Source organism: Jaculus jaculus, chromosome 1, assembly GCF_020740685.1.
Source record: "Jaculus jaculus isolate mJacJac1 chromosome 1, mJacJac1.mat.Y.cur, whole genome shotgun sequence".
Lineage (NCBI taxonomy): Eukaryota > Metazoa > Chordata > Mammalia > Rodentia > Dipodidae > Jaculus > Jaculus jaculus.
Window position 1 is genome coordinate 295,028,595 of NC_059102.1, and position 23,102 is coordinate 295,051,696.

Genomic DNA, 23,102 nt, shown 5'->3' on the forward strand with positions numbered 1-23,102 from the left:
CCAAACAACAAAATGTGGGAGGAAAGATCGTGATCACAAAGGTGGTTTCCCCAGGGCGGGTCTTACACATTGCACTTTGGATGTGCTGACCTCTGCGATTTCCACAAATGCCACAAACTTGACTGCATTATTTGCGGTAGTGGGGAATTGCATTTGTGCTCAAAAATAAAATTAAAGCTGGGTGTGGTAGAGCACACCTTTAATCGAGCACTGGGGAGGAAGAGGTAGGAGAATTGCTGTGAGTTCGAGGCCACCCTGAGACTACACAGTGAATTCCAGGTCAGCCTGGTTTAGGGAGAGATGGCTTAGCAGTTAAGGTGCTTGCTTGCAAAGCCAAAGGACCTAGGTTCAATTTGCCAGGACCCATGTAAGCCAGACAGATGCACAAGGTGATGCATGGGTCTGGAGTTCATTTGCAGCAGCTGGAGGCCCTGGCATGCCCATTCTCTTTCTATCTACCTCTCTCTCAAATAAATAAATACATTATATGTATGTGTGTGTGTGTATATATACATACACACACACACACACACACACACACACACACACACACACACACACACTAGTCAAGCCAGGCATGGTGACACATGCCTTTAATCCCAGCACTCGGAGGCAGAGGTAGAAGGATCACCATGAGTTCAAGGCCACCTGAAGTCAGCCTGTGCTAGAGTAAAACCCTCCCACCAAAAACAAAAAAACAAAAAGACCCACAGGTAAGTACAGAGGATACTACTATTTTTGTACCAAGCCCTCATATATTCATTCTGATTTCCTTTAAATTTTTTTACTTATGGCTGTGCATGGGCACACTGGAGCCGACTGCTGCTGCAAATGCTTGTGTTACTTTTTGCACCCAGCTTATGTGAGTGGCTTGGAAATCGAGCCCAGGCCAGCAGTCTTTACAAACAAGTGCCTTTACCTACTGAATCCTCTTCCCAGTCCTATTCTTTATTTTTTTGGTTTTTCGAGGTAGGGTCTCACCGTAGCCCAGGCTGACCTGGAATTCACTATGGAGTCTCAGGCTAGCCTGAACTCAAGGCGATCCTCTTACCTCTGCCTCCCGAGTGCTGGGATTAAAGGCGTGCGCCACCATACCCAGCCTTCATTTTGAATATTTTATTTATTTATGAGAGAGACAGAGAGAAAGAGGCAGGTAGAGAGGGAGAAAATGAGCACACCAGGGCCTCTAGCTCCAGATGCATGTGCCATCTTTTTTTTTTTTTTTTATTACATGGGATGTTTAATTTTTTTTGTCTTTACTGCATATCCCAAGGCACTAAATGTGTCATCTTTTGCCTGTGGTTCATTCACATATTGAAAACTTGGGTGATGACAGACCAGAGCCCATTTTTCTCCTCTCTGTCTCTTTTTCAGGGTGGCCTTGAACTTATGGTGATCCTCTCACCTCTGCCTCCCGAGTATCTCTCCTATCCCACTTTTTCTTCTTTTTTCTTTTGTTCTAGGTAGGGTCTAACTCTAGCACAGGCTGACCTAATTTACTCTGTAGTCTCAGGATGGCCTGGGACTCTCAGCAATCCTCCTACCTCTGCCTCCTTAGTGCTGGGATTAAAGGTGTGCCCCACCACACTGGGCTCTTACAGCCTATTTAAAGAGCAGAGAGGTCTTAGATGTTACTGAAAAGAGAGCTTAGCAATTAAGAATAACCACTTCTTCACTGAATGACCATCCAAAGAGTATCTGAGCCATAGATCTTTGCTTCTTTGGAGGGATTAAAAATAGTACTTTTCGCCGGGCATCGTGGCACATGCCTTTAATCCCAGCACTTGGGAGGCAGAGGTAGGAGGATCACCTTGAGTTTGAGGCCACCCTGAGACTACATAGTGAATTCCAGGTCAGCATGGGCTAGAGTGAGACCCTACCTGTAAAAAAAAAAAAAAAAAAGAAAAGAAAAAAAAAAGGGACTTTTCTATTGGCACACTGTTGTCAGGTGAGATCAGGTCTGGAGGGCTCTGTAGACCTAATACTGCTAAAGTCACACAGCTTTTAGTTAGCCTAGCCAGGCTCCACCGTGCCCTGTGACACACACCTCTCTCACCAGAGACATCTACCTCTCAAGGCCTGAGCTAGACACAGAGATATGGTTGGAGACTTACCAAAAACATTCTTTACTCCCTGTTCTTTCACCAGGTAATCCACATACTGACCAATCACAGCAAAGTTGATTTCTCTAAAACACGTGGGAAAAGTTGGAAAGAATATATATTTAGTCATCATACATTACTATTCAACCAATTCCCAGGCCTAGAAACAGCTCTTAATAATTATTAGATGGGGATCTACTCAGGGGTTGGGGATTGTGGTAGTCTCATTCAGGTGTCCTCCATAAACTCATGTGTTCTGAATGCTAGGTCCCCAGCTGACGGCAATTTGGGAATTGGCGCCTCCGGAGGTGATGCATTGTTGGGGGCGGGCTTATGGATGTTATAACCAGCTTCCCCTTGCCAGTGTTTGGCACACTCTCCTGCTGCTATTGGCCAGGAGGTGGTGTTCACCCTCTGCTCATGCCATCATTTTCCCCTGCCCTTCCCTCTTAAATAATTAAGTAATCACATATTAAAAAAAAAATAGAGATGGAACTGGAAAGGATTATACTAAGTGAGGCAACCCAGGTCCAGAAAGCCAAGTGCCACATGTTCTCTCTCATATGTGGATCCTAGCTACAGATGATTGGGCTTCTGTGTGAGAAGGAAAATACTTAGTAGCAGAGGCCAGTAAGTTAAAAAGGAGACATAAAGGGAAGAGAAAGGAAGGGAGGAGGGTACTTAATAGGTTGATATTGTATATATGTAAGTACAATGATTGTGATGGGGAGGTAATATCTTGGAGAATGGAATTTCAAAGGGGAAAGTGTGGGGGGGAGGGAGGGAATTACCATGGGATTTTTTTTTATAATCATGGAAAATGCTAATAAAAATTAAAAAAAAAAATAGAGCTGGAGAGATGGCTTAACAGTTAAGGCATTTGTCTGCAAAGCCACAGGACCCAGGTAAGCCAGATGCACAGGTGGTCCATGCTTGTGGAATTTGTTTGCAGCGGCTGAAGGCCCTGGCGTGCCCACTGTCTTTCTCTTTCCCTCTTCCTCTTTCTCTCTCTCAAATAATTAAAACTACATAAAAAAGAGCACTTGGGAGGCAGAGGTAGGAGGATCACCGTGAGTTCAAGGCCACCCTGGACTACATAGTGAGTTCTAGGTCAGCCTGGGCTAAAGTGAGATCCTACTTCAAAAAATGAAAACAAAATAAAAAAACCTTGGGTTGTACTTCCAGCAGAAAATAGCAGAATAGGGAAGAAAAACACACTGACATTCTCAGTGTGTCCCAGGTGAACAAGTCAGGCTTTTTGAGAAACCACTTCCCGGCTAGGAGCTCTTATTCAAAGGTTAAAGTAGCATGGGCCAGATGGACTGTTTTGAGCTTAGGAGAGGATCTTCCTCCTAACAGGAAGTAAATCCTGTCTGTTCATGCAGTCACATGTCTTCTGCTTTATCTACCCAACAAATAGCTGCTGCATTGAGAAACAGCTGACTTCAGCCTTTTCCAGAACTTGTGGAAAGGAAGAAGTACAAGGACAAAAAAATAGCCAACTGACTTATCTAAATACCACTTCAGCAAGTTAGAGCTGTTAAGAATGGGAGTTTTTCATGAATCTTAGAACCTAGAAGCCTTGGATTCCAGTGACAGAAAAAAGAACCGTGGGGCCAGGTGTGTGGTGGAGCACACCTTTGCAGTGAGATTGAGGGCACCCTGAGACTACTGAGTGAATTTCAGGTCAGCCTGGGCTAAAGCGAGACCCTACCTCTAAAAACAAAACAAAAACAAAAAGAAAGAAAACTGTGATATGGCCACCTTTGAGAATATCAGTTCTAAGAAATTCAATCTCTTTTAAAAGGGTAAGTTTAAGGCTGACAAACTCAGGAACAGAACACAAGAAAACACAAAAAAGAAAGGCATTTTAAAAAGGAATCTTGGGCTGGAGAGATGGCTCAGTGGTTAAACGCCCTTGCTTGCAAAGCCTAAAGGCCCGGATTCACTTCCCCAGTACCCACATGAATCCAGATGCACAAAGTGGTGTGTATGTCTGGGGTTTGTTTGCAGAGGCAGGAGGCCCTGGTGTACCCATACCCACTGTTTCTCTCTCAAATGAACAAAAATATTAAAAAAATATATATATTAAAAAAATCATAACTGGCTCATCTTTTGTTTCTTGTCTTATGAAATAGTAACAGTTCAAATATATTGCCCTAAGTATACAGTGACCTGTGCAAAGATTGTTGCATAGATCACCTAATTTAATGCTCATAATTCTGGTTTTCTTGGTTTGCTTGTTTTGATTTTTTTTTGAGACAGGATCTCATGCATCCCAGCATGGCCTTGAATTCACTTGAATTCCTTCTGGTCTTGCCTCCACCTCCCCAGTGCTGGGAGTACAGGAGTACACATTCACATGCAGTCTAGGCAAACATTCTACCAACTGAGCTACATTTCCAGCCCCCAATGTCCATGATTCTAAATTATTATTATAGAAGGAGAAAGAATCCAGCATGCCAATCATTTTTACTCGTCTGATATGTGGTATCTAACAGGTCAGAATCATTTAGATCCAGGAGGTGGCTGGTCCTGTTGTGACAATATTCAAGGATGAATTATATAGAGTGCAAGGTCACCTGTGACATAGGTCATTGTCTCGTCATGCAAGCAACAGGGCTGCTACAGTATTTACCTGCAAGTCCAAATATCTGCTTGAGGAATGATCACTCAACAATGATCTGTTGCCTCTACTCTTTCCCTCCCAACTTTTTTTTTTGGTTTTCCGATGTAGGGTCTCATTCTAGCCCAGGCTGACCTGGAAATCACTATGGAGTCTCAGGGTGGCCTGGAACTCACGGCAATCCTCCTACCTCTGTCTCCTGAGTGCTGGGATTAAAGGCGTGCGCCACCACGCCCGGCACCCCTCCCAACATTTAATCAATTTTCAAATGAGATGTAAACATGTGTAAGGGGCCCTTTTCCAAAGGGCAGGACATTTTCATTTTATCTGTGCATAGCTTGCTGTTTTGTTTTGTTTTGTTTTGTTGGTGGTGCTGTTCTCAAAACCAAAAGGACATGCATGCCAAACACGGCTGTACCAGTGAGGGGCACTTCCAGCCCCGGAAAAGCCTGGCTAAATCATGAAGATGTCCAGTGACAGAGTCCCTAGGGAGGCCAGGACAGTATGCGATAGCAAGTCATACCCAGGATTCTCATTTAATTCTACTGGCCCTATTTGAAAAGCCAGGGCTGGGGCAAAACCCTAGAAAAATTTACTTGGTGGCTCTACAGCCACCAGGAGAATTTCCTTCCTCCTACCGTTCTGCATGGTGACATAGTCCTTCTCTGACTTGGGAGGTCAGGGACAGTGCAGAGGGATGGCCCAAAGGAGCTGCCATTTGGCAGGAGTACTGCAGAAGTGCAAAGCCCAAGTGACTGTCCTTCCGGTTGAATGAGAATGAATCCCTGATTGGCCCAGAGGCATAGTTACCCATTCTCAGTCATTGGCGTGATGGTGGCAGCAACAAGACCCTGGAGCTTCTTTGGCGAGGCCATCGAGCTGCTGGCAAATCTGGAAAAGACAGTGTCATTCCTCTCTTCCTTCAAGGGATGTCCATTAATAATCAAACTCCCAGGCAAAGTCCATTTCTGGTTTAGAATTGTAAAATATGCTTACAAGTGTAGAGGCACACAGGGCCAGTGAAAGAATGCAAACGTAGAGCTTAATTCTCCTGGGGAGGAAAACTTTAAAACAAGGACGGGGTGGACCTGGGAACATACTTATTTGGATGGCCTCTCATTTTAACTATCTAGATTCTGAAGGAATTCAAGCCCAAGAGAGCAGGGATAAATAACAGCGGCTCCAAGAAAGAACTATACCTCAGTCAGGCAATCTGCTTACATTAAAACGTAGAAGAGAAGGACATACTTTTCTCTCTCCCTATTGCCATTTTTTTTTTTTTTTTGAGGTAGGGTCTCACACTAGCTCAGGCTGACCTGGAATTCACTATGTAGTCTCAGGGTGGCCTCGAACTCATGACGATCCTCCTACCTCTGCCTCCCGAGGGCTGGGATTAAAGGCGTGCGCCACCACACCTGGCTCCTATTGTCATTCTTTAAAGCTACAATCTCATCTAAACCCAGCACTTAAAGCCCAAGGCTTTTAAAAAATATTTTATTTTTACTTATTTGACAGAGAAGGGGGGGGAGATAATGGGTGCACCAGGGCCTCCAGCCACTGCAAACGAACTTCAGACGAGCGCGCCCTTGTGCATATGGCTAACGTGGGCCCTGGGGAATCAAACCTGGGTCCTTTGGCTTTGCAGGCAAGCACCTTAATGCTAAACCATCCTTCCATCCCAAGCCCAAGGTTTTAGTAATATATACAACCATCCTCCAACCAAGCTATGTATGCCCAGTTTTTCTAATTTTTTTCTTTTTCTTCGTCTTTTTTCCCCCTTGATACAGGGTCATCTAGCTCAGCAGGCTCCCACCTCCCAAACACTGGGACTGCAGGCATGCGCCACCATGCTTGGCTTCTAGAGCTCATAGACCATGTGAATTGCATACTTACTTCTTCCCCTCCCCCACTCCAGCAGATCCAAAGAGAGGGCTGGGATGTTTCATTTGCCTGTTCTTTCACGACTTGAGCACAAGACCTTCACAATACTCCTTTCTCCCTCCTTTACTTCTTTTTCATTTTTTTAAAAATAATTTTTATTTATTTATTTGAGAGAGAGATAGAGGCAGAGAGAGAAGAGAGATAATGGGCACACCAAGGCCTCCAGTCACTGCAAACTCCAGAAGCTTGTGCCACCTTGTGCATCTGGCTTATGTGGGTCCTGGGGAATCGAACCTGGGTCCTTTGGCTTTGTAGGCATGCACCGTAACTGCTAAGCCATATCTCTAGCCCCTTCCTTTTTTTTTAAAGAAAGATATTTTATTTGAGAGTGAGAGAAAAAAAAAGGACATAACAGGGCTTCTTGCCATTGTGAATGAATGGACTCCAGATGCATATAGCACATTGTGCATTTGGCTTTACATGTGTCTTGGGCAATCAAACGGAAGCTGGCAAGCTTTAAAAGCAATCTTCCCAGTCTTTCTCTCTTGCTTCCTCTTCCTCTTTCTCTTCTTTCTTTCCTTCCTTTTCTTCTTGAGCAGAGTCTCACTATAGCCCCAGCCTCCTGAGTGCTAAGATTATAGGAGTAAACCATTTCACTTGCCTGATTTTCTTCCCTTTTCTTTCTTTCTCTCTCTCTCTTTTTTTTTTTCGAGGTAGGGTCTCACTCTAGCCCAGGCTGACCTGGAATTCACTATGGAGTCTCGGGGTGGCCTTGAACTCACGTGATCCTCTTACCTCTGCCTCCTGAGTGCTGGGATTAAAGGTGTGTGCCATCATGCCCTGCTAAATTTTTTAAAAATATTTTATTTATTTGACAGAGAAAGAGGTGGAGAGAGAGAGAGAATGGGCGCGCCAGGACCTCCACCCACTGCAGATGAACTCCAGACGCATGTGCCTGCCCCCTTGTGCATCTGGCTTATGTAGGTCCTGGGAAATCGAACCTGGGTCCTTTGGCTTTGCAGGCAAACACCTTAATGGCTAAGCCATCTCTCCAGCCCTAATTTTTTTGAGAGGCAAAGTGAGAGAGAGAGAGCGTGCGAGAGAGAGAGTGAAAGTAGGCACACCAGGGCCTCTTGTTGCTGCAAACAAACTCCAGATGCATGCACCACCTTATGCATCTGGCTTCCATGGGTCCTGGGGAATCAAACCTAGGTCGTTTGGCTTTGCAGGCAAGTGCCTTAACTACTAAGCCATCTCTCCAGCCCACCCTTTGCCCTTCTTATGAGTCAATCCTTCCTATCTCTTATCTAGACCGGTGGTCACCACCCCAGGTCCAAGGGGCCCATATGGTGCAAGAAGTGTAGAAACAATGAGGACAGAGCACTTGGGTCAGCATTACGCCTCCTACATCAGGACGTTTAAGACTTCCTTGCTCTTGTGCTTTTAGCTGTAGTTCTTGCTCAGTAACACTGACATTTTTAGAATGAGCAGAAGCTTAGACTGACAGTTTTATATGCCTTTAATTGAAAGATATCAAATTAATTGCCACTCAAATGCAGTGTCAGTAGTTAAGAACATGGGGCCTGTGGGAGAATTGGATGAGGACTGGGAATCACTGTGCTAATCTCCAACCCCTTCTCCAATTCCCACAAGCTGCTGGCTGAAACTTCTCGAATGCCAACATTTCTGATCTTGTTTTTGCCCTGTTCAGAAGATGCCAACTTCCTGGTGTGCCCCTACACGGGTCTCCTTGTACCTACTGGGCACCAACCCATCCCCAGTGGCTGCTACCTGCCTTCCTGGGCTGGTCTGCTTTTCCTTACTCTCTGGCGCCTGTCTCTTACTTCAATCCCTTCAGTCTAGAGAATTGCTGGGATGTGGAGGAGCATACTTTTAATCCCAACATTTGGGAGGAAGAGGCAGGAGGAGCAGGAGTTCATCGTCAGTTCTCAGATATACAGTGAGTAGAGTTCAGCCTGGGCTACATGAGACACTGCCTCAAAAACAAAACAAGGGCTGGGGAAATGGCTCTGCAGTTAAAGGTGCTTGCTTGTAGAGCCTGCTGGCCTGGGTTTGATTACTCAGTATCCATGTAAAATCAGCAGCAAAAAGGGGCACATCTAGAGTTCATTTGTAGTGGCAAGACATCCTGGCATGCAGATACATGCACATACACACACAAAGAAATGAAGATATTTAAACAAGCAAACACAACACCAGAACAACAAAAACCAGAGTGTCCTCTGGTCTTCCAAGCTGAAAATTGCTATTATTATTACTATTATTATTTTCTTTTAATTTTTTTATTTAGTTGAGAGCAACAGAGAGAGAGAAAGAGGCATATATAGAGAGAGAATGGGCGGACCAGGGCCTCCAGCCACTGCAAATGAAATCCAGATGCATGCGCCCCCTTGTGCATCTGGCTAACATGGGTCCTGGAGAATCGAGCCTCAAACCGGGGTCCTTAGGCTTCACAGGCAAGTGCTTAACCGCTAAGCCACCTCTCCAGTCCTCTTTTTCTTTTTAGTTTCTTGAGGTAGGGTCTTGCTCTAGCCTAGGCTGACCTGGAATTCATTCTGTAGTCTCAGGGTGGCCTCAAACTCATGGTGATCTTCCTACCTCAGCCTCCCAAGGGCTGGGATTAAAGGTGTATGCCACCGCCTGGCTTATTTTATTGAGGTAGGGTCTCACTGAAGCCCAGGTTGACTTGGAACTTACTCTGTAGTCCAGGCTCGCCTTAGACTCACTGTGAAGCTTCTACCTCAGTCTCTAAATTGCTGGGATTAAAGGCGCGCACCATCCCCAGAAGACTATTGCTTAACCTTTAGGATTTTGCCTGAACACTTGCTTTTCATTAAAACTCTTGAGTCAGAGTTATAGATAGTATAGCTTTGGTTCCTCTCCTAGACTGTAAACCATGTGTGACAGGAACAGCTTCAAAATTTGATCTTTGGGGCTGGAGAGATGGCTTAGCCATTAAGACACTCGCCTGTAAAGCCTAAGGACTCATGTTGGACTCTCCAGATCTGAGGTTAGCCATTCGCACAAAGGTGAGGCAAGTGCAAGGTCGCACATGCCCACGAGGTGACACGAGTCTCGAGTTCAATGGCAGTGGCTGAGGCCCTGGTGCACCCAATCTCTCTCTCTTTCTCCCTATCTCTCTTAAAAAAAAAAAAAAAAAAAAGATCTTCACATTTGCTAGAGGCCCAGATGAACCCAATTTCTCTGTCTCCCTTCTTCTTCCCTCAAATAAATAAAATAGTTTACCAGCTGGGTGTGGTGGTATACACCTTTAGTTTCAGCACTTGGGAGGCTGAGGTAGGAGGGTCCTTGTGAGTTTGAGGCCACCTTGAGACTACATAGTGAATTCCAGGTTAGCCTGAGCTAGAGTGAGACCCTACCTCAGAAAACAAAACAAAACAAAACAAAACAAAACAAAAAATTGATCTTTGGGGCTGGAATGATGGCTTAGCAGTTAAGATATTTACCAGCAAAGCCAAAGCTTCCAGGTTGGATTCCCCAGGACCTACATAAGCCAGATGCACAAAGTGGTGCGTGCATCTGGAATTTGTTCCCAGTGGCTGGAGGCCCTGGAACACCCATTCTCTCTGTCTCTCTCCCTGTCTCTAATAAATAAATAAAAATTAAAAAAAAATTGATCTTTGCATAGAGCAATGCTGCTTAAGAAGTCAAGCTGGCTGCCTCTGTTAACTGCTAAAATTCTATAAAGACTGGATAAAAGAGTATTACAGTTTTAATAGAATGATCAATTTTATTTTTATTTTTATTTTTAAAATTTTTATTGGCATTTTCCATGATTATAAAAAAAATCCCATGGTAATTCCCTCCCTCCCCCTCCTTTTTATTTTTATTGTTTTTTTTTTTTTTTTTTTTGAGGCAGGGTTTTGCTCTAGCCCAGGCTGACCTGGAATTCACTATGTAGTTTCACTATGTAGTCTCATGGTAGCCTCGAACTCACAGAAATCCTCCTAACTGCGCCTCCCAACTGCTAGGATTAAAGGCGTGGGCCATCATGCCTGGCAATATGTTTAAAATTAATGTTAACATAAACTTGGGAACATTATGTTTTGGAATCTTCATAGTTTGAATCAAGAGCTAAGGATTGCAATATCCTTCAGTCCAAGGCTTACATTGAATTCAGAAAGTAATTACTGAAGCATTTCTGAAACACTGAGGAGCCGGTGCATGCACCCACATGCACAGAATTCAAGCTGCCTAAGTCAACGTTCTTCTAAAATCGCAGAGTTTAGGCTGGGCTTGGCTGCTGCACGCCTTTAATCCCAGTGCTGGGGAGGCAGAGGTAGGAAGATTGTGTGACCCTGAGACTACACTCATCCTGGGTTAGAGCAAGACCCTAGCAAAAAATTAAAGAAAAAAAAAAAAGGCACAATTAAAAAGGGGAAAGGGGCGATGAAGCTCTGAGGCTCTTGGAAAAGAGAAACATTTGGAGAATAGAAATGGAAACGCTGAAACACCGCCCCACCCCACCCGCAAAGAGCAGAAATACAATCAATTTTTTGTAAAACAAGCAATTAGGTGCATTTGCATTCAGTTGCTAAAGCCCTTCTGCTGAGAGCCTGACTTTTGAGACAAGGAGGCTCGCCTGTGAGGACTGTCACTCACGCCAGGGCAGGATGGCATCCCCCGTCCCTCCAGCGCCACTTCCCCGGGTGCTCGCCCACCCCGCGGCAGTGCCCCGTGACCACCCCCGCGGCTCCGCGCTCACCGGCCGCGGGCTCTCTCCGTGCCGTGGGCCCGCTCTCGCCGCGCCGAGCTCCGCGGGCCGCCGGGGCGCGCTCTTTATCCCCGGGGCGGCGGGCCCGGGACCACGTGCGGCCGCGCGGGGAGCCTGGGGCTTGTAGTTCCTCTCCGGAGCCTCCCGGACCGAGGGATGGGAGGTGGTGATGGTGACGGCACCGCCCTGGATGCGGCATGAAACTGTGCTTGGCAAAGCAGGCAGGCCCTTGTTCGATTCCCCAGTACCCACGTAAAGGCACATACATAAAGTGGCACATGGCATCTGGAGTTTGCAGGTGCAAGAGACCCTGGTGTGCCCTTTTCTGTCCTTTTTTTTAAAAAATATTTTATTTATTTGAGACAGAGAGAAGGAGAGAGAGAGTGAGAATGCATCTGTCTTACTTGGGACCTGGAGAATCTACTCGGGGTCCTTGGGCTTTCACAGGCATGTGCCCAATTCTTACTCTCTTCCTCTCCTTGCAAATACATAAATTAAAATTCTCTCCCTCTTTGAAGTAGGGTCTCACTGGAATTAACTATATAGTTTCAGGGTGGCCTCGAACTCATAGCCATCCTCTTACCTCAGTCTCCCAAGTGCTGGGATTAAAGGCTTCCACCACCACGCCCTGCTAAATTAAAAATTGACCTGGAAGCCCGGCTTGGTGACGCATGCCTCTTTTTTTTAATTTTATTTTATTTTATTTTTTATTTTAAATTTTTATTTATTTGAGAGCGACAGACACAGAGAGAAAGACATAGAGGGAGAGAGAGAGAATGGGCGCGCCAGGGCTTCCAGCCTCTGCAAACGAACTCCAGACGCATGCGCCCCCTTGTGCATCTGGCTAACGTGGGACCTGGGGAACTGAGCCTCGAACCGGGGTCCTTAGGCTTCACAGGCAAGCGCTTAACCGCTAAGCCATCTCTCCAGCCCACGCACGCCTTTTAATCTCAGCCCTCCGGAGGCTGAGGTAGGAGGATCACCGTGAGTTCGAGGCCAGCCTGAGACTACATAGTAAATTCCAGGTCAGCCTGGGCTAGAGTGAGATGGTAACTTGAAAAACCAAAAACCAACCAAACAAAACCCAAAAAACAAAACAACCCCCCCAAATACAAACAACCACCCAACAACAAACAAGCAAAAACAAAACAAAAAAATTGTCTCGGTTTTCTGACCTGCCTCCCTGAGAGTCGGCACTGACGGGCACTGCAGAGTGTGTGTGTGTGTGTGTGTGTGTGTGTGTGTGTGTGGCGGGGGGGGGAGGAGGATCCTTTTCTCAAGGTCTCCTTCCTCCTGTGCTGCTGGCCCTACCCTCCTCCACCCAGTGCCCCTGGTCTTAGCTTTCCTTCTACTTATTTACGAGACAGAGAGAGAAAGAGGCAGAGAGAGAGAGAGAGAGAGAGAGAGAGAGAGAGAGAGAGAGAGAGAGAGAAAGAGAGAGAAAGAATCCGTACAAATGAATTTTAGATGCACGCGCCACCTTGTGCATCTGCCTCTACATGGCTACTGGGGAACTGAACTTAGGTCCTTACGCTTTGCAAGCAAGTGCCTTAACTGTTGAGCTATCTCTCCAGCCCTTAACTTTCCTTCTTGCCAGAAACACAGGAGCTTTCCTATCCTATTCTGGAGAACAATTTCAAGAGTTTTGAGAGGGAATACTTTTATCCAAAATTGTGGAAATATAAAGCCCTATTTCTCCTCCTCCGTTTTCATTTTTAATTTTCTTTTCTTTCTTTTTCTCGTTTTTCCTTTTCTTTGGTTTTCTGAGGTAGGGTCTCACTCTAGCTCAGGCTGACCTGGAATTCACTAAGTAGTCTCAGAATGGCCTTGAATTCACAGTGATCCTCTACCTCAGACTTCTGAGTTCTAGGAATAAAGGCATAAGTCATCATATCAGGCAATTACCTTGATAATAACTATTCTGAAAAGAACACACTTTTAGCCAGGCATGGTGGTCATGCCTATAATCCCGGCACTCAAGAGGTGAAGACAGGAGGATCAGGAGTTCTGGGTCATCAATTACATCCCAGTTCTTGGCTAGCCTCAGACCCTGCCTCCAAAAGTGGGGAGCTGGTGGCACACACCTTTAATCCCAAAACTCACAAGGCAGAGGTAGGAGAATTGCTGTGAGTTTGAGGCCAGCCTGGAACTAGAGTGAGTTCCAGGTCAGTCTGGGCTAGAATGAGATCCTATCCTATTTGGGGAAAAAAAAAAAAAAATCAAGTCCAAAAAAAAAAAAGTACTTTTTCTTTTCTTTTTGTGTGGCAGGGTCTCACTCTAGCCTAGGCTAACTTGGAACTCCCTTTGTAGCCAAGGCTGGCATTGAACTCACAATGACTCATACCTCAGCCTCTGAGTGCTGGGATTAAAGGCGTGAGTGGGGCTAGACAGATGATTCAGCAGGTAAGAGCTTCTCAGGCAAGCAAGAGGGCCCTACGTCCCCGAGGCTGTGTTTGAATCCCAGCATCAGCATAAAGGACTAGGCTTGGCCATGCCTGTTTGTAACTCTAGTTTTGTGGGGAGCAAAGACTGGAGAAACCTGGAGGCAGGAGGATTGTCTGAAGTCTGAATCCAGGGTGGGCTGTGTAGTGAGGTTCCGCCTGTCTCAAAAACACAAAACACAGAAGGTAGGTGTGGTGGCACGTTCCTTTAATCTCAGCACTTTAATCCCAGGCAGAGAGGCAGGAGGATCACTGTGAGTTTGAGGTTTGAGGACATTTTGGGATTACACAGTGAGTTCTATCTAGATCAGCCTAAGAGATGTGCCTTAAAAACAAACAAACAACAAAAAAAAAAAAACAAAAAAAAACAAACAAACAACAAAGAAATAAACAAAGCAAAACATAGAGGCTCAGCTGTTAAAGGCATCTGCTTGTCAATCCAATAGCTGGATTCAATTCCCCAGTACCCATGTAAAGCTAGATGGACAAAATGGCACATATATCTGGAGTTTATTTGCAGTGGCAGGAGACCCTGACATGTTCAGTCTCTTTCCTTCTTTCTCTCATATAGATAAATAAAATATTTGAAAGAAAAAAACAGTGGCTGGAGAGATGGCTTAGCAGTTAAAGGCACTTGTTTGTGAAGCCTGCTGGCACAGGTTTGATTCTCCAGTACCCACTGAAAGCCAGGTGCACAGAATGATGCATGTGTCTGGAGTTTATTTGAAGTAGCAAGAGGCCCTGATGTGCCCATTTTCTTTCAAGTAAATAAAAACATTAAAAACAAAAACAGAGGCCAGGCGTGGTGGTGCATGCCTTTGAGCCAAGCACTTAGAAGGCTGAGGTAGCGGTTGGCTGTCAGGCCTAAGGACCCCGGTTGGAGGCTCAATCCTCTAGGACCCACGTTAGCCAGATGCACAAGGGGGCGCACGCGTCTGGAGTTCCTTTGCAGGGGCTGGAGGGCCTGGCGTGCTCATTCTCTATCTATCTATCTGCCCCTTTCTCTCGCTGTCTGTCGCTCTCAAATAAATAAATAAAAAACAAAAAATTAAAAAAATAGATCTAGGGGACTCCTTTAGGTAAAAGAAAGGAACATGCAGATCCTTTTCTGATTTCCCACAAAGTGGAGACTATAAGGGCTGACATAAGGACATTCCTGTATTTTTTTTTTTTTTTTTTTAACTTTCAGGTCCCAGTCATCCTAAACTGGCTTAATCACCCCTCTGAAGAAGTAACCCTAAGTGCCATTAGGGAATTGGGGTGGAGATCCATCTGGCTTCTTCAAGATCAGTGGGGTCATAGGGTGTGGCAACTGGGAAACTTGTAAAGGACCCCAAAAGTACATTGTACATTGGTGGAGTGTGGAAGACAGTCCTGGAAGAAAATGTTGGGGAGACTTCTTGCCAGGCGTGGTGGTGCATGCCTTTAGTCCCAGCACTTGGGAGACAGAGGTAGGAGTGAGGTGGAAATTGGATGAAGGAAAAATTAGAAGCCCTTCCCACAAAATTATGTCTTATATTGCATAAAGTTTTTTTTTTCTTTTTCTTTTTGGAGGTAGTGTCTCACTCTAGCCCAGGCTGACCTGTGATTCGCTATGCAGTCTCAGGGTAGCCTTGAACTCACAGTAATCCTCCTACCTCTGCCTCCCAAGTGCTGGGATTAAAGGTATTTGCCACCTTGCCTGGCCCAGCATAAACTTCTGTATTAGTTATGTCCTGTACTGCACATTGTTTGTGCTGACACTGAAGTTTTTGTACTGTTTCAAGGCCATGATCTACATTGTAGCCACTATTACATCTGCTCACTAGTTAACCATTTTTCCTCTGTTTTTGTAAAACTTGCTTACTGCATACTCAAGTTCTCTGGCACTGGGCCAGGGCTCTGACCTCTGAGAACTAACAATAATGAATAGCCAAGATAAGGTATATAAATTCTGAGGCATCAGAGCTCCGGGCCCAGGCTTTGGAAGAGCCTGGGCCCATGCTGGTGTGAAAATAAACTTATTCTCCACTCAGTTTCTGGTGCTGGTTCTGTGTGCTTTAGTGTCCTGTTTCAGGAAGATCACCGTAAGTTCAAGGCCACCCTGAGAGTACACAGTGAATTCCAGGACAGCCTGGGCTAGAGTGAGATTCTACCTCGAAACCCCCTTCAAAAAAAAAAAAAAAAAAAAAAAAAAAAGAGGAAAATGTTGGGGAGAAATAATAAAAGCAAGGAGTTAATGGGGAGTGGGCACACAGTCACCTAGAGGGCTTTAGGGTTCCCATTCTTACACCTTGGAGAGTGATCAAGGGAACCCAGGTAGATGGAGTTAGATTGTCTCGATCATCTGAATGTGAGCTGACTATAAACAAGCAGAGATAAAATTGAAACAGCAATTGAGTATACAGAGTTCAAAAGAGAAAAACAATTTTTTTTTGGGGGGGGGTTTGAGGTAGGGTCTCACTCTGGTCCAGGCTGACCTGGAATTCACTCTGTAGTCTCAGGCTGGCCTTTGTTGCAGTCAGGTTTGCAGTGCTGGCAGAAATCACCCGACCAAGAGCAGCTTTTGGGGTAAAAAGGGTTTATTTTGGCTCCCAGACTCAAGGAGAAGCTCCATGATGGCAAGGGAAAACGGCTTGAGCAGAGGGTGGACATCACCTCCTGGCCAACATAAGGTGGACAACAGGAAGAGGAGGAGCGTGTGCTAAACACTGGCATGGGGAAGCTGGCTATAACACCCCTAAGCCCGCCCCTCAAAACACACCACCTCCAGGAGGCTTTAATTTCCAATTGCCATCAGCTGGGAGACTAGCATTCCGAATACCTAAGTTTATGGAGGACACCTGAATCAAACCACCAGAGCCTTGAATTTATGATGATCCTCCTACCTCTGCCTCCCAAATTCTGGGATTAAAAGCATGGGCTACCATGCCTGGCTGAGAAAAAAAAAATTAAATAATTTTTATTGTCTTTTATTTTATTTTATTTTTTATTTTTTGGTTTTTTGCGGTAGGGTCTCACTGTAGTTCAGGCTGACCTGGAATTCACTCTGTAGTCTCAGGGTAGCGTTGAACTCATGGTGATCTTCCTACCTCTGCCTCCCAAGTGCTGAAATTAAAGGCGTGCGCCACCACGCCTGGCTTTTATTGTCTTTTAAATAATTATTTTGTGTGTGTGTATGAACACACCATAGTCTCTTGCTGTTGACTGTTTAACTTTACTTGGACAACTGAGGAGTGTGCAAGCAAGTGCCTTTAAGTGCTGAGCCATCTCCCAGCCTCAAGTAAGATTTTGTTTGAGTTGGTTTTTATTGAGGCATGGTCTTACTTTAGCCCAGACTACTTGGAACCTTGTGACTCAGGCTGGCCTTGAACTCATGGGAGATCCTTCTCCCTCAGACTCCCAAATGCTGGTAAACAGCCACCATGCCTAGCCATGTATATATATATTTTTCTTCAGTGGCGTTAGCTTGTAGCATTCTGGCCTCTGTTTAGCTGCCAGGCCCCAAATCCTTACCAAGATCAAGGATTTTCCATGTGCCCAGGATGTTTTTCACCCAGCTCATGTCTCATGCTAACGATCCTGGCTCACATGTGTCCTTCCCAAGAAATTCAGATTCTCCTGTTTCAGGCAGCACCTCCTTCTCCCAAGCCCAGAATCTTCTGGTCTGGTCACGTCTTAGCGTGTTTGGTCTCTTCTGTGGGACAGAGTGCCTCCACTTTGTTCAGCTGCACACAGTTGCATTGTATGGAACTCAGAATGGATGTGGTCACAGAGCACATGCCAGCCCTTTGCCTGGGCACAGCCTTCACCCACGTAAACCAGATGTACAAGCTGGGGCGTGCGTCTGGAGTTCATTTGCAGCAGCTGGAGGCCCTGGTGCACCCATTCTTTCTCTCTGCCTCATTTCTTTCTCCCTCACTCTCTCTCAAATAAATAAGTAAAAAATAAAAAAATTGATATATTTATTATTATTATTATTAATTAGTAAAATATATTTTTTTAAAAAGGAGGATTCCAGCCAACCATTGTGGTGCACTCCTTTAACCCCATTACTCAGGAGGCAGAGTTTGGAGGATTGCTATGAGTTCAATGTCAGCTTGGAACTACATAGTGAATTCCAGATCAGCTTGGGCTAGAGTGAAACCCTACCTCAAAAAACCAAAAAGACAAAAAAAAAAAAAAAAAAAAGACAACAACAAGGAAGTTACTATTAATTTTTTTTGGCAAGGGTTTTTTTTGGTAACATTATATGCTAGCTATTGCATGCATGAACATTGGGCTGCCAGGAAACACACAGTAGGTTAAATTCCCCTTGTGACTATACTGTAAAGGCCCCCCCCTCAGTTCCTTAAAAACACACCCCAAATGCAAGAGCTGGTACTTCCAACCCCGTGTGGCGGAACACTAGATGGCAGTGTGTTAGCAGAAATTCCTGTCTCATCACTCTTTTGAGTTTCTGGGGACATTAGGAATCAATGAATATATTTGGTACCATGTTTTTGCAGCCATTCCGGGTCCTTGTCCTCCCAAACCTGTGCAGTTTGCATCTTCATTTTTCTTTCAGTCACTTTCTGTCAATATTAAATGATGAAGAACGATGGAAGGATGTATAGAAACATAGAAATTAGATGTGAGGGAGTATAACTTTCCCCCAAATACTGGCTCTCTGGGTTTTGCGGAAGAGCAAAGGTGAAATAATTATAAGGCTTTAAGGGCTGAGGGTCTATCTCAGTGGTACAGCTCAAGTCCTGGGTTTGCTCCCCAGCATCTCTCTCTCTCTCTCTCTCTCTCTCTCTCTCTCTCTCTCTCACACACACACACACACACACACACACAAAAGATAAAGAGCTGGGTGTAATGGCGTACACCTTTAATCTCAGCAGAGGTAGGAAGATCATTGTGAGTTTGAGGCTAGCCTGGAATTAGAGAAGAGTGAGTTCCCAATCAGTTTGGGCTACAGGGAGACTCTACCTTGGAAAAACAAACTGACAAAGCAAAAAGACACAGAATGTGTGCCAAGTGTGATAGCACAAACTTGTAACCCCAGCACTTATGTAGTGGAGGCAGGAGAACCAGGAGTTCAAGGTCATCTAATTTGGGCAACATGAGATTTGGTTTCAAAATACAATAAAAGTTGGGGGTATAGCTCAGTTGCTAAAGTGCTTGCCTAACTAGCATAAAGCCCTGAGTTCAAGCCTCAATACTCCATGAATTCTGTGTGGTGGGGAAAGCCTGTAATCCCACCACTGGAGAGGTATCCAAGGTCATCCTTGGTTATATACAGTGAGTTCAAAGCCTGCCAGAGCTACAAATGAGACCCTGTCTCAAAAAGAACCCAAAATGAAACAAAACAACAAAAAAGGCATTCTTAATGGTATTGGCTTGTTAGAATATTTGTTGGTTTAACAGAAGGAAAGAGGAGAGACTATGAAGAGCTCCTGCCCATGAGAAGCCAGAAGAGGGTAAACCACCTTACTTTTCTGATAAACAGAAGCTACTAAAAACCTTTTTTTAAAAATAATTAATTATAATTTTTTTTGTTAGCAGCTTCCGTGATTATAAACAATGTCCCATGGTAATTCTTTCCCTCTCCTCACTTTCCCTTTTGAAACTCCATTCTCTTTTTTTTAAAAATTATTTATTTATTTATTTGAGAGCGACAGACACAGAAAGAAAGACAGATAGAGGGAGAGAGAGAGAATGGGCGCGCCAGGGCTTCCAGCCTCTGCAAACGAACTCCAGATGCGTGCGCCCCCTTGTGCATCTGGCTAACGTGGGACCTGGGGAACCGAGCCTCGAACCGGGGTCCTTAGGCCTCACAGGCAAGCGCTTAACCGCTAAGCCATCTCTCCAGCCCGAAACTCCATTCTCTATCATATCCCCTCCTCCTCTCAATCAGTCTCTCTTTTATTTTGATGTATGATCTTTTCCTCCTATTATGGTGGTCTTGTGTAGGTAGTGTCAGGCACTGTGAGGTCATGGATATCCAGGTAAAAATCTTTTTTTATTGTAAAAAATTTTATTCTCTTTAATAACAATAATTCCACTAAAATTATACAAAGTACATTGAATACTTGAGTGGTAATGGCATGGGACAGGGGTGGGGAGATGGTGGTGGTAATCTTGTCTTGGGCTGGAGCCATGGCTTAGTGGTTAAGGTGCTTGCCTGAGAAGCCTAAGGATCCAGGTTTGATTCCCCAATATCCATGTAAGCCAGATGCAAAACTTGGTGCATGCATCTGGAGTTCATTTGCTAGACGCCCTGGTATGCCCATTCTCTCTCTATCTGCTTCTCTCTTTATCTCTCTCAAATAAATAAAATAAACTAGAATAGAATAGAATAAAATAAAATCTTGGCTGGGCATGGAGGCACACACCTTTAATCCCAGCACTAGAGAGGCAGAGGAAGAAGGATTGCTGTGAGTTTGAGAGCAGCTGTGACTACATAGTGAGTTGTAGGCCAGCCTGAACTAGAGTAAGACCCTACCTTGAAAAACCAAAATAAATAAATAAATAAATAATAAAAATTTTTGGGTGTGGTGGCACATACCTTTAGTTCCAGCTCTTGGGAGGAAGAGGTAGGAGGATTGCTGTAAGCTTGAGACCAGCCTGGAATGACAGAGTGAGAGAGAAACAATGGGCATGTCAGGGACTCCAGCCACTGCAAATAACTCCAGACACATTCACCACCTTGTGCATTTGGCTTATGTGTGTCCTAGGGAATTGAACCTGGGTCCTTTGGCTTTGCAGGCAAGTGCCTTAACTGCTAAGTCATTCCTCCAGCCCCTGTTTTAACTTTTGGCAATTTTTATAAATGCACATAAGGTAATTTTATCATGGCCTCCTGTTCTTCCTCCCTCTTGTCCTTATACTCTCCATGCCATTCCTACTGAACCCCTTTCTCCCTCTTACCAGTCCCCCTACTATTTTGATATCGTTCCTCATTTCAGCCATAGGTTTTTGGGGCGAGCCCCCTGTCCTGCAGGAGAAGAACGACCACCAGACGAAGATCCTTCTTGATCACACTTTATTGGAGAGCCTCTTGGTTAACAGGAAAGCTGATGGTGAGGGGCAAGGGGTGCAGGAGTGTAGCTGCTTTTATAGGGCAGAATACTACAGGGCGCCTGCTGATTGGCTGCCATAGGCTCATCCGCCCACAGGAGCCACGGGATAGGCTCGGGACAAGGTGCGTCAAGCGCATGCGCAACCTCAAGCGAGGTTGGTGCCAAGGCGCTGCCTAAATAAGGAATTGTTTACCTCAAGACTGGCAGGAAGCCAGCGCCATCTTGTAATGGCGTCTGCATTAGCTCCCTACAGGTTTTGACTAGGTTTTCAGTATCGGACATGAATTCCCTTCCATGGAGTGCGTGCCAAGCTTTTTACATGGGATTTGAGGAGTTGCACTCTGTGGGTCTCAGGCCTTCAAGCTTCAGTGGCAAATGCTTTTAACTTCCGAGCCATTGCCCCAGCCTTGTCCCTGCTACATCTGCACAAGACCTAGGGGCATTGTCAGACTGCAGTGTGCACATAGACTCCACTGCTCACAGTCACTGCCACTGTCCCTTTTAACCAGCTCCCTCAGGGCCAGAAGTTACTCCAAAGTCTCACACCCCACTCCTGTGTTCTGTTCTCAGAGTAGGTGTCTTAGCCATAGCCTAAATTATATTACTTCAGAAAACAAAACATACAGTCAATATTTAATTATTTATTAAAAGTAGACCAAGAGGGGCTGGAGAGATGGCTGAGTGGTTAAAGGCACTTGTGTGCAAAACCTGATGGTCAGGGCTTGAATCCCAATGCCCATGTAAAGCCATATGCACAAAGTGGCACGTGTTTCCAGAGTTCATTTGCAGTAGCAAGGGACCATGGAATGCTCATTTTCTTTCTCTCTCTCTGCTTGCAAATAAACAATAGGATATATATATATATATATATATATATATATATATATATATATATATATATATACTTGTTTTTTAAATTTAATTTTTTATTGACAACTTTCATAATTGTAAACAATATCCCATGGTAATTCTCTCCCTCCCCCTACTTTCCCCTTTGAAACTCCACTTTCCATTATATCCTTTCCCCATCTCAATCAGTCTCTCTTTTATTTTGATGTCATGATCCTTTCTTCCTATTATGATGGTCTTGTGTAGGCAGTGTCAGGCACTGTGAGGTCATGGATATCCAGGTCATTTTGTGTCTGAAGGAGCACTCTGTAAGGGGTCCTACCCTTCCTTTGGCTCTTACATTCTTTCCACCACCTCTTCTGCAATGGACCCTAAGCCTTGGAAGGTATGATAGAGATATTTCAGTGCTGAGCACTCCTCTGTCACTTCTCAGCATCATGGTGCCTTCTGAGTCATTCCAAGGTCAGTGCCATCTGAAAATAGAAGGTTCTTTAACCAAACTGAGAGTAGCGTTAATATATGGGTATGAACATTAAGAGAAGTGCTTACTGGGCAGTTTGATGACCATAGTATATGCTTTTAGCCAGATAGCTGCAGATATTCCACTCCTATAGCTTATGACTACCCCTGTTGTAGGCATTCAATATCAGGGATGTATTCCCTTCCATGGAGCAGGCCTCCAGTCCAAATTAGAGGGCAGGTGGTTTCCCCATAACAGATGTGCCACTATTGCACCTGTTGGTTCATTTGGCCTGGCTGGCCAAATATAAAGCTTGCAGTGTACACTGTTGGGTATCTTCACTGGTGATTTTTCTCGCTCTCCCATTGAACTGTCTGCTGTATAGTTTTTTTTTGCTTTCTTTTAGCTGGTCTACATGGAGGAGGTTTTCAGGTCAGTTCCAGCAGGGTTTCTCAGTGACAATGTGACCCAAGTATGTGGAGTCTTCAGCAATAGGGTCTTACCATCTATTCATGGTGGGAAACCAAGGGCCTTAGCAATGGCCTATAATGTTTTGGGGACATCAGGGACCTCCCTGGCCAACAACTCACTGAAAGGTATCCCATACCTAGCATTGAAAATTTTCTAGTAACAAATCTATGGCGCCTGTGAGTTCTATTGAAAAAAATTTTTAAAATAGACCAAGAAGGTACCAAAAAGCCAAATCCAGAGCAGTATTAAAGCATTCATTTACACTAAAAGGAAAATGCTACGTGAAGGATTATAACTGCATATGCATTGATATTTCTAGAAGGGTAATAATAACGTTCAAAATGTTTAACCACTGGTTCAGAGTTAGCAAATTGGGATAGATGCTGATCATAGTGGTAGAGGAATGCCAGAGGTTCCCCAGATATCTGTGCTTTGACCATTTAATGATGGGTTAGATTTCTGGGGGCAGC

At 44.8% G+C, this 23,102-nt stretch overlaps 1 protein-coding gene and 1 pseudogene across 2 annotated transcripts in view; one reads left to right on the forward strand and one right to left on the reverse strand.

Moving 5' to 3' along the window:
* Nucleotides 1-11,402, reverse strand: part of Npl (N-acetylneuraminate pyruvate lyase) — a 32,648-nt gene extending 21,246 nt beyond the window's left edge. The window contains exons 1-3 of one of the 2 annotated variants that reach the window (XM_045133185.1): nt 11,357-11,402; nt 5,539-5,619; nt 2,115-2,188 (exon numbers count right to left, since the gene is read on the reverse strand). In XM_045133185.1, coding sequence (XP_044989120.1) covers nt 2,115-2,188; nt 5,539-5,603 — 139 coding nt within the window. In that variant the 5' untranslated portion in view covers nt 5,604-5,619; nt 11,357-11,402. Of the gene's footprint in view, nt 1-2,114; nt 2,189-5,538; nt 5,697-11,356 lie in introns of both variants that reach the window. The other variant, XM_045133186.1, reaches the window with a different exon arrangement.
* LOC123457993 lies at nt 10-163 on the forward strand (annotated as a pseudogene).
* Nucleotides 11,403-23,102: the final 11,700 nt, after the last annotated feature.